The 17,084-nt window shown below is 43.1% G+C and overlaps 1 protein-coding gene across 5 annotated transcripts in view; it reads right to left on the minus strand.

Moving 5' to 3' along the window:
- esrp2 (epithelial splicing regulatory protein 2) overlaps nucleotides 1-17,084 on the minus strand; it is a 75,158-nt gene that overhangs the window by 33,237 nt on the left and 24,837 nt on the right. For all 5 annotated transcript variants that reach the window (XR_004565058.1, XM_034187291.1, XM_034187283.1 and 2 more), the window contains 3 exons: nucleotides 10,136-10,249; nucleotides 8,865-8,979; nucleotides 3,919-4,014 (listed from right to left, as the gene is read on the minus strand). Coding sequence is in view for 4 of the 5 variants with exons in the window: in XM_034187291.1 (XP_034043182.1) it covers nucleotides 3,919-4,014; nucleotides 8,865-8,979; nucleotides 10,136-10,249 (325 nt within the window). In the remaining variant the exon portion in view is untranslated. The remainder of the gene's footprint in view (nucleotides 1-3,918; nucleotides 4,015-8,864; nucleotides 8,980-10,135; nucleotides 10,250-17,084) is intronic.

The following is a 17,084-nucleotide window of genomic DNA, read 5'->3' on the forward strand; positions in this document are numbered from 1 at the left end:
CAAAAAGAAAAAATAATATAGCACCTTCAACTGCACCACAGACTAAAACAGTTAAATGTGGTCTATTAAACAGTAGGTCTCTCTCTTCTAAGTCCCTGTTGGTAAATGATATAATAATTGATCAACATATTGATTTATTCTGCCTAACAGAAACCTGGTTACAGCAGGATGAATATGTTAGTTTAAATGAGTCAACACCCCCGAGTCACACTAACTGTCAGAATGCTCGTAGCACGGGCCGGGGCGGAGGATTAGCAGCAATCTTCCATTCCAGCTTATTAATTAATCAAAAACCCAGACAGAGCTTTAATTCATTTGAAAGCTTGTCTCTTAGTCTTGTCCATCCAAATTGGAAGTCCCAAAAACCAGTTTTATTTGTTATTATCTATCGTCCACCTGGTCGTTACTGTGAGTTTCTCTGTGAATTTTCAGACCTTTTGTCTGACTTAGTGCTTAGCTCAGATAATTATAGTGGGCGATTTTAACATCCACACAGATGCTGAGAATGACAGCCTCAACACTGCATTTAATCTATTATTAGACTCTATTGGCTTTGCTCAAAAAGTAAATGAGTCCACCCACCACTTTAATCATATCTTAGATCTTGTTCTGACTTATGGTATGGAAATAGAAGACTTAACAGTATTCCCTGAAAACTCCCTTCTGTCTGATCATTTCTTAATAACATTTACATTTACTCTGATGGACTACCCAGCAGTGGGGAATAAGTTTCATTACACTAGAAGTCTTTCAGAAAGCGCTGTAACTAGGTTTAAGGATATGATTCCTTCTTTATGTTCTCTAATGCCATATACCAACACAGTGCAGAGTAGCTACCTAAACTCTGTAAGGGAGATAGAGTATCTCATCAATAGTTTTACATCCTCATTGAAGACAACTTTGGATGCTGTAGCTCCTCTGAAAAAGAGAGCTTTAAATCAGAAGTGTCTGACTCCATGGTATAACTCACAAACTCGTAGCTTAAAGCAGATAACCCGTAAGTTGGAGAGGAAATGGTGTCTCACTAATTTAGAAGATCTTCACTTAGCCTGGAAAAAGAGTCTGTTGCTCTATAAAAAAGCCCTCCGTAAAGCTAGGACATCTTTCTACTCATCACTAATTGAAGAAAATAAGAACCCCAGGTTTCTTTTCAGCACTGTAGCCAGGCTGACAAAGAGTCAGAGCTCTATTGAGCTGAGTATTCCATTAACTTTAACTAGTAATGACTTCATGACTTTCTTTGCTAACAAAATTTTAACTATTAGAGAAAAAATTACTCATAACCATCCCAAAGACGTATCGTTATCTTTGGCTGCTTTCAGTGATGCCGGTATTTGGTTAGACTCTTTCTCTCCGATTGTTCTGTCTGAGTTATTTTCATTAGTTACTTCATCCAAACCATCAACATGTTTATTAGACCCCATTCCTACCAGGCTGCTCAAGGAAGCCCTACCATTATTTAATGCTTCGATCTTAAATATGATCAATCTATCTTTGTTAGTTGGCTATGTACCACAGGCTTTTAAGGTGGCAGTAATTAAACCATTACTTAAAAAGCCATCACTTGACCCAGCTATCTTAGCTAATTATAGGCCAATCTCCAACCTTCCTGTTCTCTCAAAAATTCTTGAAAGGGTAGTTGTAAAACAGCTAACTGATCATCTCCAGAGGAATGGTCTATTTGAAGAGTTTCAGTCAGGTTTTAGAATTCATCATAGTATAGAAACAGCATTAGTGAAGGTTACAAATGATCTTCTTATGGCCTCGGACAGTGGACTCATCTCTGTGCTTGTTCTGTTAGACCTCAGTGCTGCTTTTGATACTGTTGACCATAAAATTTTATTACAGAGATTAGAGCATGCCATAGGTATTAAAGGCACTGCGCTGCGGTGGTTTGAATCATATTTGTCTAATAGATTACAATTTGTTCATGTAAATGGGGAATCTTCTTCACAGACTAAAGTTAATTATGGAGTTCCACAAGGTTCTGTGCTAGGACCAATTATATTCACTTTATACATGCTTCCCTTAGACAGTATTATTAGACGGTATTGCTTAAATTTTCATTGTTACGCAGATGATACCCAGCTTTATCTATCCATGAAGCCAGAGGACACACACCAATTAGCTAAACTGCAGGATTGTCTTACAGACATAAAGACATGGATGACCTCTAATTTCCTGCTTTTAAACTCAGATAAAACTGAAGTTATTGTACTTGGCCCCACAAATCTTAGAAACATGGTGTCTAACCAGATCCTTACTCTGGATGGCATTACCCTGACCTCTAGTAATACTGTGAGAAATCTTGGAGTCATTTTTGATCAGGATATGTCAGTCAAAGCGCATATTAAACAAATATGTAGGACTGCTTTTTTGCATTTATGCAATATCTCTAAAATCAGAAAGGTCTTGTCTCAGAGTGATGCTGAAAAACTAATTCATGCATTTATTTCCTCTAGGCTGGACTATTGTAATTCATTATTATCAGGTTGTCCTAAAAGTTCCCTAAAAAGCCTTCAGTTAATTCAAAATGCTGCAGCTAGAGTACTGACAGGGACTAGAAGGAGAGAGCATATCTCACCCATATTGGCCTCTCTTCATTGGCTTCCTGTTAATTCTAGAATAGAATTTAAAATTCTTCTTCTTACTTATAAGGTTTTGAATAATCAGGTCCCATCTTATCTTAGGGACCTCGTAGTACCATATCACCCCAATAGAGCGCTTCGCTCTCAGACTGCAGGCTTACTTGTAGTTCCTAGGGTTTGTAAGAGTAGAATGGGAGGCAGAGCCTTCAGCTTTCAGGCTCCTCTCCTGTGGAACCAGCTCCCAATTCAGATCAGGGAGACAGACACCCTCTCTACTTTTAAGATTAGGCTTAAAACTTTCCTTTTTGCTAAAGCTTATAGTTAGGGCTGGATCAGGTGACCCTGAACCATCCCTTAGTTATGCTGCTATAGACGTAGACTGCTGGGGGGTTCCCATGATGCACTGTTTCTTTCTCTTTTTGCTCTGTATGCACCACTCTGCATTTAATCATTAGTGATCGATCTCTGCTCCCCTCCACAGCATGTCTTTTTCCTGGTTCTCTCCCTCAGCCCCAACCAGTCCCAGCAGAAGACTGCCCCTCCCTGAGCCTGGTTCTGCTGGAGGTTTCTTCCTGTTAAAAGGGAGTTTTTCCTTCCCACTGTAGCCAAGTGCTTGCTCACAGGGGGTCGTTTTGACCGTTGGGGTTTTACATAATTATTGTATGGCCTTGCCTTACAATATAAAGCACCTTGGGGCAACTGTTTGTTGTGATTTGGCGCTATATAAAAAAATTGATTGATTGATTGATTGATCTTACCACTGACATAACAGTAGAGGAGAAAGTGGACAAGTATATCTACCATGGGCTATTTAACACATCAAGACAACTAAATATCTGCTGTGAAAACAACCGTGCCTGCAACAGATATTCGGATGGTCACCTCACTGAAACTGGTCTGCTTGATGTTTCTTCTTATTAAAACAAATTTAAAAGACACCAGAAGGAATTCACCTTACCGCTGTTGCAACTCTGCTTGCTCAAGGACTGGGTAAGGTTTAAAGCTTACTCATGTATAGCACTTTGGGGTGACTTTTGTTATGATTTCACGCCAAATAAATGAACTGAGCTTAATCTATAGAGTGCAGCCACAATCAACATCTTTAGAATAGTTGGGGATTAAACACGTTGTTGAAGGAGACCACAGTGGCGGTAATGAGGGTAGGAGAAGTACTGTTCCTCCACCTTCCAAAGTCAGATTTATCTGACTGGAAATGAAACCAATAATCCTCTGCTTACAAGTTCACTCCAAAAACCATTACCTCCCCAAATTGAACATAGTTCAAAGTCACTTTTGGTTCCTCTTATTACAAAGAGAGGCAAATACTCACTGTAGGGCTCAGCCAAGATACAGAGTACCAGCTGCACCATGGTTGTGACTTCCTTCACACCCATCACCTGTTCAGATACAGCAGGAAGACCAACACCTGTACTGGCAGTTAAAGGCCATGCCCATTTTGGTTGCCTGTTTGATTTCATCTTTCAGAATTAAAATGACATGAATTTGGGGGGTGGGGGGAGGGGGTCGGGCATCAACTTTGGAACAAGCATCAAAGAGGTGCACAAGAGAGTCCAGTCACATTATCTTAAAAGCTATTCACCTTATTCAGGAAGTCAGGGAGGGCGGCTCCATTTTGTCAAGCAACTTCCGGTTTGTCACTGCATCGATGATTAGCTACATGGGAACACAGTACGCTAGAAGTGTCCGAACATGAGCAACATTAATTGTTCAGTTTTTGGGTGCCACAACAACTGGAAGAAGAGGAAACTATCGCTTTCAGAACAATGTTTTGAACATGGAAAGGAGAAATCTGAGTGCTGAATGGGTGGCAAGATGGCACCCTGTCTCTACCGCTCGTCGAGTTTTTTGTTATTTGTAGCTGTGTTTTTGCTCTGTGTGTTCTGCCGGGACATCTCTGCCTTGCTTGTGTATAATCGTCAGTCTCTCTTGGACATTAATGCTCTTTATGAGCCGCTGCTGTCGTCTGGGTCCGGGCGGGCCCCGCCCTGCTCTACCACCTGTGCTCGCAGAGGTACCGCTGCACCTGCTCCGTTTTCCTTGCGCTCCTCTCCGGAGGAGGCGCTTTAGAAGGCGCGGAAAGTGGAGCGGTGCGTTGGTGACATTTAAGTTCTACCTGGCAGCCTTCACTAGAGGGTCTGATCCTCGCCTCCTCTGGGATGGACGATATTTTTGGGCGTGGGAGCGCGCGCTGCGCACGAGAGGTTGCTGGATTCGTCCTGTTGTTCCTGGACTGTCCTCTCCGATGACCAGACCGGCTCTGCTAAAGCTGTGCCCGATTTTTGCCGCAGCTTCCTGCTGCTGCCTCTCGCCGGGCTGCAGAGTTTTTACGCCGGTGCTGTTGTCTGCGGGCTCACAGACGCGGTGTTTCACCTGAGCTCCTCCGGCCGCTGAAACACGCTGCGTCACTGGCTGCTGAGGAGCTGAACTTCCGCATGACTTCATCAAAATCTGCTGATCCCACCAAGATCCTTAGTTTGGGTCTCATTAACATCAGATCATTGTCTCTGAAGTCACTGCTGGTGAATGACTTAATTGTGGATCATCGCCTGGATATGATTGGATTATGTGAAACCTGGCTTAAATCCACAGCTGTCCTTCCTCTGAAGGAGGCCTGCCCACCGGTGTACACTTTTAGTCATGTTTCACGTGATGTGAGGAAAGGCAGGGGTGTTGCTTTTATTTATAAATCCAGGTTTACTTTATTAACTGTTGGGGGTCATAAATATAATTCATTTGAGCATCTGATTCTCCGTTATGCCCATGATGCTAAGTACTGTCAAGGTCATAAAACTGGAAATCAGCTATGTTATATTGTCACTGTCTATAGGCCTCCTGGCCCATACTCTGATTTTTTAGATGAATTTGGCGCGTTCATTTCTAGTCTTTCAACTAGTGCAGACAACATTTTGATTATTTGTGACTTTAACATTCACATAAATAAGCCCTCTGATCCCCTTGGTAAATCATTTATGGAAATCGTGGATGCATTAGGATTTCAGCAGTTCATTCATGGTTCAACGCATATCAGTGGTAATACTATGGATTTGGTTCTTGCACATGGCCTTGCTGTCACAGATATCGACATCCTGCCTCTTGCATCAGCGGCCTCTGACCACTCGCTTATTAGGTTTACAATTACGCTGCCGCGTTTAGTGGAGCAACAACCTTGCCTATCATTGCGCCGACGTATTAAACCTTCAACTTTGACTGAACTCGAAGCGAGACTACCAGAAATCTTAACTTCAAGCTTGATGAATTTTCAGTCAGTAGACAGTCTTGCGGATAGCCTGAATTTAGTGCTAAAAACCACACTTGATAAGATTGCGCCTCCTCTATTAAGGCCATGCCTTCCCAAGGCACAGACATCTTGGTTCAACAGTTATTTGCGTGACCTTAGGCAGAAGGCTAGAGGGTTGTAACGGAAATGGCGTAGTTCCAAACTAGAGGTGTTCCACCTTGCGTGGCGTGAAGCTATTTTAGATTATAAACATGCTTTTATTGGCTATGAAGCAGGCCTATTACTCTGAATTGATAAACAAAAACAAGCATAATTCAAAGTTTTTGTTTGATACGGTGGCATTTCTTATTCATGGACAGCCACCTGTTGGTCGTTCTCCTTTTTCAGCACAGGACTTTCTGGACTATTTTGAAAAGAAAATAGAAGATAGGTTGAGCACATCTCAGCATACTTTGGTCCAGTCATTGTATCCAGCTACTGAGCTGGGGACTACCACTGAGGTGCTACCCAGATTCACGGAATTTGATAATATCTCACTAGGTGTGCTGACGAAACTCGTGATGTCTACTAAAAGCACAACTTGTTTATTTGATCCTATACCAACAAAACTGTTCAAGGATCTTTGGCCCATTCTTGGGATGAATGTGCTGGAAATTGTTAATCTTTCTCTAAACTCTGGATCTGTTCCAAATTGTTTTAAATCTGCAGTGGTTAAACCACTACTCAAGAAATCTAATCTTGATCCTGGTGTATTGAAAAATTATAGGCCGATATCAAATCTATCAGTCTCCTCTAAAATTATGGAAAAGATGGTTTCACGGCAGCTTGTGGACTATCTTACTGAGAATGACCTTTTTGAGCCACTGCAGTCTGCTTTTAGGAAACATCACTCCACAGAAACAGCACATATTAAAGTAGTTAATGATCTTCTGCAAGCAATGGACTCGGATACTACTACAGTATTGATGTTGCTGGATCTCAGTGCTGCGTTTAACACCGTTGATCATCATATTCTACTTGATAGGCTAGAAAACTGTTTCGGGATTACTGGAACTGCTCTTGCGTGGTTGACGTCTTATCTGTCTGGTCGTTCCCACTGTGTTTTCTGCAACGACACTACCTCTGATTTTAGGGGCATGAAGTTCGGGGTTCCGCAGGGATCCATTCTGGGTCCCCTGCTTTTTTCTCTGTATATGGCCCCCCTTGGGAACATTTTGCGGCGTTTTGGGGTTGCTTTTCATTGCTATGCTGATGACACTCAGTTGTATATGCCGATAGCTGCTGGAAATCCTGTCCACATAAAATCGCAGCAGTGAGAAGTTGGATGTCTAACAACTTTCTACTTTTGAACTCTGATAAGACTGAAATGATGGTTCTTGGTCCAGCAAGACATCGACATCAATTTGAACAGCTAGCGCTTAGCCTAGGTTCATGTGTTATACATCATACTGACAAAGTGAGGAACCCTGGGGTAATTTTTGATCCTATGTTGTCCTTTGACCTCCACATTAGGGACATTACAAGGACTGCTTTCTTTCATCTAAGAAATATAGCAAAGATTCATCCCATCCTGTCTATGGCTGATGCTGAGACTCCGATTCATGCTTTTGTTTCTTGTAGATTGGGCTATTGTAATGCTTTGTTTTCTGGTTTACCACAGTCCAGCATCAGGGGTCTTCAACTGGTTCAAAATGCTGCTGCCAGACTTCTGACACGAAGCAGAAGGTTTGATCATATTACGCCGGTTCTAGCATCCCTTCACTGGTTTCCGGTCTCTTTGAGACTGGATTTTAAAGTATTACTATTGGCCTATAAAACTGTTCACAGACTGGCACCCTCCTATCTGGCAGGCCTGGTTGAGTCCTATGTGCCGGCTAGGGCTCTGCGTTTACAGGGTGCAGGACTACTGTGTGTCCCGAGGGTGAAGAAAAAGTCAGCGGGTTACAGAGATTTTTATCACCGCGCCCCAGCTCTGTGGAATGATCTGCCTGCGATACGACAGTCGGACTCTGTGGAGACTTTTAAAGCTAGGCTGAAGACACATTTGTTCTCCCTGTTTTATCATTAATATTTTATATGATTGTGTCTTTTTTTTTATTCGTTTTATTTATTTGATTTCTTTTACCTTTTTATGGTTAAATTTTTTTTTATTGTGTTTTAATCTTATTTAATTTTACTCTGCTTTTAAATGTTTGTGAAGCGCCTTGAGGCGATTACTCGTGATTTGGCGCTATATAAATTAATAAATTATTATTATTATTATTTGGTGTGGACCAGCATTTAACTTGTACCCTCCTCCATTGAAAGACGAGGATCTCCGGTGCTGGCTGAATGCACTGAATTTGAAAAATCCATCCAAATGTCCCTATGCCTGTTCATTTTATGGAGAAAAAAACCATACCACTGGATCTTTACCCAGAGAAATGGTTGGACTACAATGCTCTATTGAAGCCGTGGCAGATGCTAGCGAGATAAACAGGTAAGCTGTGTTTGTAGCATTAGCTGCTATCTAATTTACTCATTTTATGGCATATGATACAACCAAGCACTGCATGAAATAACACCATACGTATATTAACGTTACGCAATCTTGGCATTACGGTGGTACTACTTGTCGAGTAGTATTTTAACTTGATTGTGCTTTTATACGAGCTTCGTGCTGCTGTGTGACACGGAGCTCATAGTTCCTCATAGCCAAACCATCCACGGCGAGTGACAACACAAAGTAGTTAAAAATAATTGAGGGCCACTTTTCATGGCATCTTCCCACTCCGTTATGACCCGTGGGTGAGCCAGAGTTGATCCCTTTGAGCTTTTCAACAAGGTTTTTGTTTCTAACCATGTAATATCTTCCATTGTTCTATATTGAAAACACCGCTCACTGGAAGTCCTAAGACAAAACAGAAATGCCTTTGTTGTAAAAGTGGGCGGGGCTGTATAAGGTGAATAGTCAATAGATACTTGACATGTGACTAGCATAACTTTAGCATATGACAACATGTACAGACAAAGGATACATTCCAACATGGTGGAGAGTGTGAGCTTCTGCACTGGACCCGCATTGGGACAACATGTGTGAAACTGCTTCCTCAAGTCCACAAATGAAAAGAAACATTCAGCTAAAACAAAATTCTACAAAAGAAGAAACAGAATAAAGAATTGGCTGTGCAACATGTGATATGCCAGAAAAGGTAAAAAAAAACAGACTAAAAAGACAAAATTATCAAAGAAAATGTAGATGGTGACACACAGCTCATGTCAGAGACTTACAATGAGGACACAAGAAGCGACAGCATAGACAAAATAAGCATACACTTTAATGCAATAAAAACAACAACAACAACATCTGTGAAAGGTGGGATGCACAACATGCAGCACAAATACAGGTAGAAAAACCTCTTAAGTGTGTTTTCTGTACAGTTACTCTACATAGCAAAGAAAGGATTACAGTACTCTAAAATAATCAGTTTTAACATCTGACCTTCCACAGACTACAAAATATAACGCAATGTTAAAATACCCTCAGCCACAGGAGCATGTACGCTTTAACGGCATCTGCAGGAGGGCATGCGTGTGCACGTACATAAGCTTTTGAAAAGACCGGAAGTTACCTTTGACCACATGTGATGTGCGTGCACGCTGATGTCCACGAGATGTCTTGTAAATCACTCCAGAGGTGTTATCAGGTTACAAAAACAGCATTTTCAGGGTTAGAAATTTTTATTTCTCACTAGCTTTTACGTAATATGAGAAAGACGTTAGATTTACACAGACGCAGCGGTTTAGGAGTGGATTCTGCCATGCTGAATTAGCAGGCTGAAAGAGACCAGCCAGTGATGTCATGGTGCCTCTCTCCACTGTGACTGGTTGTAACCCCCCACTCCCACCACCAAAAAGCAGATCTGCATGATTCATAGTATAAAAATTGGAAACAGAATGTGACCTTTTCACCTCTTAAATTAAGTCAAGGTTAGCCATCTTCGAACTTGTCCAAGGTCTGTGTCCCAAGAATGTTCTCTGTGAATTTGAAGACCCTGGCAGTAATAGGACTGGACTTGTGCTGAGCACAGACAGGATGCACGCATGCACGCAGGCAAAGCCTACGCAATACCCAATGACCATATTTTGATGGCTTCGGGTAAAAACAAAAGTGTAGCTATGTCAAGCAGCTTTTAATATAATATTTACGGTCGTATTGCAGGATACAAGAAAAAAATGTCAAGCAGCTTTTAATATAATATTAACAATCATATTGCAGGACACAAGAACCACAGTGGGAAACCAGTACCTTTTTGGAAGCTTCTGGATGGAGGGCCTGTCGAATAACAAGGGGACTGTTGACACAAAGTGTGTAGGAGCTCCTGCCCAGGCATTTCAGTTCCGCTGACACTGACTGGTGAAACTACATAATAAACCACAAAGAAAGAGGAAAAAACAAACAAAAACAAACAAACAGGTCATAATTTACATATGCAGGGAAGGGGCTATATCTCATGTGGTACTGGCAAAAGAAGTACACACATGGAGCATACGTAAAACTTATAACGATAATAATAATAATAAAGTAACAATGCTAAAATACCCTCAGCCATATGAACTTAAAAACAGGAAACAGAATGTGACCTTTTGACCTCTTAAAATAGTTCAAGGTTAGCCATCTTTGAACTTGTCCAAGGTCTGTGTCCCAAGAATGTTCCCTGTCAATTTGAAGACCCTGGCAGTAATAGGACTGGACATATGCTGAGAACAGACAGACGGATGGAGGCAAGGCCTTCACAATACCCGATGTCCATATTTTGGCCTCAGGTAATTATTGATAAATATAAAATAAGTAAAATGTGTGATCACTTTTAACCTTCAAAATTACAAAGTTTGTTTCAGGTGGGCTGCATCTTCCAAGACAAGCGGCATACATTGTGTAAATCTCCATTAATACAGAAAAGTATGAAATATTTATGTAATCACAATTACACAATGTAGTACATGTGTACAAGTTATGGTGATGACGGATTTTTGACAGTGACCTATGTTTAAATAGGTCACAAGGGTTAAAGAAGTAACAGAGTGGTCAGATGCAAACTCATCCACCAAGGCTTTAGCCCAGAGAGCACATGTACTCAACATGAAAGTGATATCTGGAAGCTTTGACTGTGCATACCAGCACAGACACCATCATGATAATAATCATAGTTTTATTTGTACAATATAGCAACTTAGGAACAACAAATTGTTTCGTACACAAAAAGAAACTGTCATGTACTGTGTCATACAGTTTTCGGCCATGCCTAGGTTGGGGTTCTGTGTTTTTTTCTGTGTTGTTCCTGCATTGTTACAATGGTCTGATTTATTAGGATGTTGGTTTGTGCTGTATTTGTGACTTCTCTTGCTGAGTGTTTCCTGCTTGGGCTTCTCTGTCCCCATTTCTCTTGTCTGTCTCACTTGGTGCTTGGTGGGGGGGTGTCACACTCTGTCTAGGCCACATCCTGTTCCAGTTCTTTCCACAGGTGTTCCCAATCTGTAGCTCACTACTTGGTGTATTTAAGCTTCACTGGCTGCACTGATAATTTGCTTGATTGTTGCGCCTTGTGCCACCGCTTCTAGCTCCATTCCTTTGTATTGTTCAAGTCCTACTGCCACGTGTGTTTTGACCATCTGCCTGTTTTTCTCGACCACGCTACTCGCCTGATGATTTTGATCTGTTTGCTGTTTTAAGACTGCTTCTCTGTGTACTGGACCCCACTTTTTGAACCTGAGCTACTGTGTCGAGTCCTGCATTTGTCTCCAGCCATTCCTGCTAAACATCCCTAACAGAACGATCAGGCCAATGATGGAGACAATGGATTCGGACCTGTTCCAGTTGGCAGTCCGGCACATCCGCAAATCTTTAGAGGCTGGCTTGATTCGTCCGTCGTCCTCTCCCACAGGGGCGGGGGGGTTTGTTGAAAAGAAAGACAAGTCACTCCGGCCCTGTATAGACTGTCACGGACTAAATGATGTTACCGTTAAGAACCTTTATCCCCTACCACTAATCGCTACCGTGTTTGAGCTACTAGAGGGCGCCACAATCTTCACTAAACTCGATCTCCGCAATGTGTACCACTTAGTGCGGATTAGACAAGGTGATGAATGGAAAACTGCATTCAATACTCCCACCGGTCATTATGAGTATTTAGTGATGCCCTACGGCTTAACCAATGCACCTGCTATGTTTCAAAATCAGGTCAATGACATTTTGTGGGATTTCCTGAATAAGTTTGTGTATTTAGATGACATCCTAATTTACTCCCCCGATGTAGATGCTCACTCCCGACGTGCGTTTAGTCCTTGAAACTTTATTACGCAACCTGTTATTTGTCAAAGCTGAGAAATGTGAGTTTCATATATTTACTATATCATTTTTAGGATTCGTTATTTCCCCAGGGAAGATTCAGATGGACCCAGAAAAGGCAGCCGTGGAGTGGGCTACTCCAAAGAACCGCCAATTTTTACCGAAAGTTCATTCGCAATTTTAGCTCCATGGCAGCTCCTTTGCATAATTTAATCTCATCCCTCCAGACCTTTCAGTGGTCACCGGAGTGTGACAAAGCTTTTCAGGTCCTAAAGAAATGTTTCACAACGGCTCCCGTGCTTCTCCTCCCTGACCCCGCCAGACAGTTTGTGGTCAAAGTGGACGCTTCCGATGTAGGTATCCGAGCCGTTTTGTCCCAGATCGATCCGGTAGATAAGAGGTTACATCCTTGTGCCTTTTTATCAAGAAAATTAACTCTGGCTGAATGCAATTACCATATCGGCGATCGCGAACTGTTGGCGGTCAAAGTGGCCTTGGAGGAGTGGTGCCACTGGTTGGAAGGGGCACAAGTACCATTTTTAGTATGGACCAATCATAAGAACCTCGAATACCTGTGCTCCACTAAAAGACTAAATTCGGTGGTCAATTTTTTCAGTTGTTTCAATTTTGTATTATCATACAGGCCTGGGTCTAAAAACGGCAAGCCAAATGCTCTCTTCCGACGGGAGGACCCGTCGGAAGAAACATCAGACCCAGATACCATCCTACCCACATCCTGCTTTCTCTCTGCATTCATCTGGGACATTGAGACCAAGGTCCGGTCCGCAGCGTAAGATCTTCCCGTCCCTCAGGGTTGTCCTCCGGGTAGGCTGTTTGTTCCAGATACATTACGGGGGGAGGTCATATGTTGGGCACACAAGTCGTTTCGCCTGTCATCCGGGTATCAATAACACGGTTACTCTCATTCGAAAAGAGTTCTGGTGGCCACAATTACTTTCCGACGTCACTGAATACACTGGGGCATGTCCTACCTGCGCGATGTGCAAATCCTCCACCCGACCACCTACTGGCAAGCTCCACCTGCTACCCGTTCCTACATGACCTTGGTCGCACATCTCAGTGGACTTCGTAATGGGCCAACCCCCGCCCAAGGGTAATACCGTAATACTGATGGTTGTTGACCGCCTGTCTAAGATGGCGCACTTTGTACCCCTACCTAAATTACCTACCGCAAAAGAGACCGCTGAAGCACAATTGAACCATGTCTTTAGGCTACATGGTTTTCCCCACGACATTGTTTCCGATCGGGGTCCGCAATTTCTCTCTCAGTTTTGGGGCAAATTCTGCCGACTGCTGGGGGTTTCCTCCAGTCTCACCTCCAGGTACCAGCCGCAGGCTAATGGACAGTCCGAGAGGATCAATCAGGAAATGAAAAAAGGTCTTCGCATTCTCACATCACAACACCTGTCCTCCTGGTCTACACAATTAGTATGGGTAGAACTCACCCACAACTCTATGCTGTCTGCATCCACTGGCTACTCCCCATTTCATGTGTCACATGGATTTAAGCGTACTCTGTTCTCCTCCACAGACCTGACTTCTCGTGTGCCCTCGGCTCTGTCACTCATCCTCCGCTGCCGACGGACCTGGGAGCGGGCCTGTCGGGCCTTACTATGATCATCAGCGGCCTACAAGGCCGCCGCGGGCAAGAAGAGGTCACAGGAGCCTGTCTAGACACCTGGACAACAGGTGTGGCTCTCCATCCGCCATCTTGCCCTCCCGGGTCTACCATGGAAGCTTGCTCCCAGGTTTGTGGGTCCATTTCCCATTGCAAAAGTTATTAACCCCGTTTCTGTTCGCCATTGGCTGCCCAGGTCCATGAGGATACACCCCACCTTCCACGTCAGCCAGGTGAAGCCTGCCCGTGCCAGTCCTTTGTGCCCTCCGGCCGTTCCCCCGCCTGCCGGCCAGTTCGTGGATGGTGGGCTGGCCTTTTCGGTGCGGCGCCTCTTGGGGTCTCGGCAGCATGGGAGGGGGGCGCAGTATCTGGTGGACTGGGATGGGTACGGGCCGGAGGAGCGTTGCTGGGTCCCCGCCTCCTTTATCCTGGACCCGGACCTGATTTCGGACTTCCACGCTAGGCATCCTGACTCTCCTGGGCCGTTGGGTGCCAGCCGTTAGGTGGGGGGTACTGTCAGTCATCTGATTTTCGGCCATGCCTAGGTTGGGGTTCTGTTTGTTTTCTGTGTAGTTCCTGCATTGTTAGAATGGTCTGATTTGGGGGGGATGTTAGTTTGTGCTGTATTTGTGACTTCTCTTGCTGGGTGTTTCCTGTTTGGGCTTCTCTGTCCCCATTTCTCTTGTCTGTCTCACTTGGTGCTTGGTGGGGGGCATCACACTCTGTCTAGGCCACACCCTATTCTGGTTCTTTCCACATGTGTTCCCAATCTGTAGCTCACTACTTGGTGTATTTAAGCTTCAGCGGCTGCACTGATAATTTGCCTGATCGTTGCGCCTTGTGCCACCGCTTCTAGCTCCATTCCTTTGTATTGTTCAAGTCCTGCTGCCACATGTGTTTTGACCACCTGCCTGTTTTTCTTGACCACGCTACTCGCCTGAAGATTTTGAGCTGTTTGCTGTTTATGGACTGCCTCTCTGTGTACCAGACCCCACTGATTAATTCAGTAAATGTCTCTTTGAACCTGAGCTACTGTGTCGAGTCCCGCATTTGTCTCCAGCTACTCCTGCTAAACATCCCTGACCTCTTGCAGATTTCTTCCTAACCTTAGGAACACAAACCAGGTCTGCCCCGTGATCTCAAGACATGCGCCGGTGTCGCCGACCAAACAATCCACCCTAAAAATCGGTCCGCCCTGCCTTCACTACGCATGTGTCATTTTGGTGTGTCAGCATAGTCATTTCTCAGCGTCAGCAGTGATTCACAGATTATCACCTCGTGTCTGCTTAAAACTTCACTCCAGTCAACATCTATCTCAGCGACAGATATCTGACGCTTTTGTACAACAATCATTTCCACATAAATTTAGCATTATTTCATAATAAAAGATGGCAGACTGATCAGAGCACCACAGCAACACGTCTGAATCTGATGTGCTGCTGCACCTACGCCATTTCAGAGGGTCAGTAGCGATTCACTGATTATCGCCTCGTTTCTCCTTAAACAGCCTTGTTTTGCTTTCAACTGTCTTTTGAATGATTTAAGAGGTTATTTGTATGGATTCACTTGAAACTGTTTACCCTTGTGGGGGCGACATGGACTCAATGAGAAAGTCCAACTTAACATGACTAGACAGTCCCCCCCAAGGATTGTTTCTACTAAATTTGAATGATCCAAGGTAAATTACATTTTTTTCTGTCTGTAGGCAGCCTCCCAAATAATCTTTAAGCAAAAGTACAGAAAAATTAATTATTAAATTAAGTTATTTTGGCTTCTCCCTATTTCCCCCACCCCCACAACTGAGGTTGCCACAGCAGAGCCAACATGGATCTACATGTTGATTTGGCACAAGATTTACACCACATGCCCTTCCTGACGCAACTCCAGATTACATGGACAATGGGCAGGAGTGGTCTTCAACCGGGAACCTTCTGCTCTCAAAACAAGCACACTAACCACTTGGCCACCACGTACCCTTTAGGACAGGGGTAGGCAACCTGTTCCAGAAAGAGCCATGAGGGTGCAGGTTTTCTTTGCAGCCACTGACTCCACCAGGTGATTTCACTGATTAACTGATTCCATCTGCTCAAAGTGATATTAATCAGTAAAATCACCTGGTGGAGTCAGTGGCTGCAAAGAAAACCTGCACCCTCATGGCTCTTTCTGGAACAGGTTGCCTACCCCTGCTTTAGGACCTTCAGTCCAAAAGGAGAAAATAACTAAATAAATAATTATGCTGAAACATTTTTTGTTGCACAGGATGCTATATCTAAACAGTAACGCGCCTTGAGGTGGGAAGGTGGGCTGCAATGTACACATCTTGTAATCCCGCCAAAACACACACACACACACACGAAACCTGTGCAGTTTCTGGTGTTCCCAAGTGGTCTGTCAGCCAAGTACTAATCAAGACCGAATCAGCTTCACTCCGGAGATCTGACAGGATCAGGTGTGTACAACACTGCAGATTTAAATTGAAGAACTGAGTAAGTACTGTTGAGTTTGACATTTGATGGCTTTTTGCAGCCTGTTTAACAGGTTTGTGCATTTGCCCAGAAAGGGAGGGAGCAGACAGGTAGAATAAAACCTCATCACCCGGGTAAAGGTTTTCACATAACGTGACCAACAGTCATAGTCAGACAAGAGGTAAAACAACCCCAACGAGTCTAACCTGCCCCGTCTCTGTCAACAGCCAAACTCAAGTACCAGCATCTCCCGCATATGCTTAGTGTTTGTTCATAACCTCCACAGGCCCACTCCCCTGTGTTTGCATCAACCTGCTGTTAGCAATGTCAGATTGTAAACAAAAAGCATGACATCATTATCAATCAAAACATTTGAGGGGGGATCAACATCTGAGGTCACAGTTCTTCACACATTTTAAAACTCATATCCTTGTGAATTACTTTAAATCATTTTTACTCCTTGTAATGAATAAATTACATGATTTTGACTATTAGTGCTGCAAAGATTAACTTGTAAGAAAAAAAATTAATAAAATATATATATTTTCATTCCACTCGCGCAAACACTACAATAAGCTGAAAATATCATCTTACAGACATGATTTACTGAGGTTTTGTGTGTGAAATTGTCGTCATGTTTTTTTTTTTACAGCTTTTACCAGTTACATTTTGCAATAAAGTGACATATACACACATACATATATACACACACACATATATATATATATATACACATATATATATACATATATATATATATATACACATATATATACACATATATATATACACATATATATATACA

This window comes from Thalassophryne amazonica, chromosome 2 (genome assembly GCF_902500255.1).
Source record: "Thalassophryne amazonica chromosome 2, fThaAma1.1, whole genome shotgun sequence".
NCBI lineage: Eukaryota > Metazoa > Chordata > Actinopteri > Batrachoidiformes > Batrachoididae > Thalassophryne > Thalassophryne amazonica.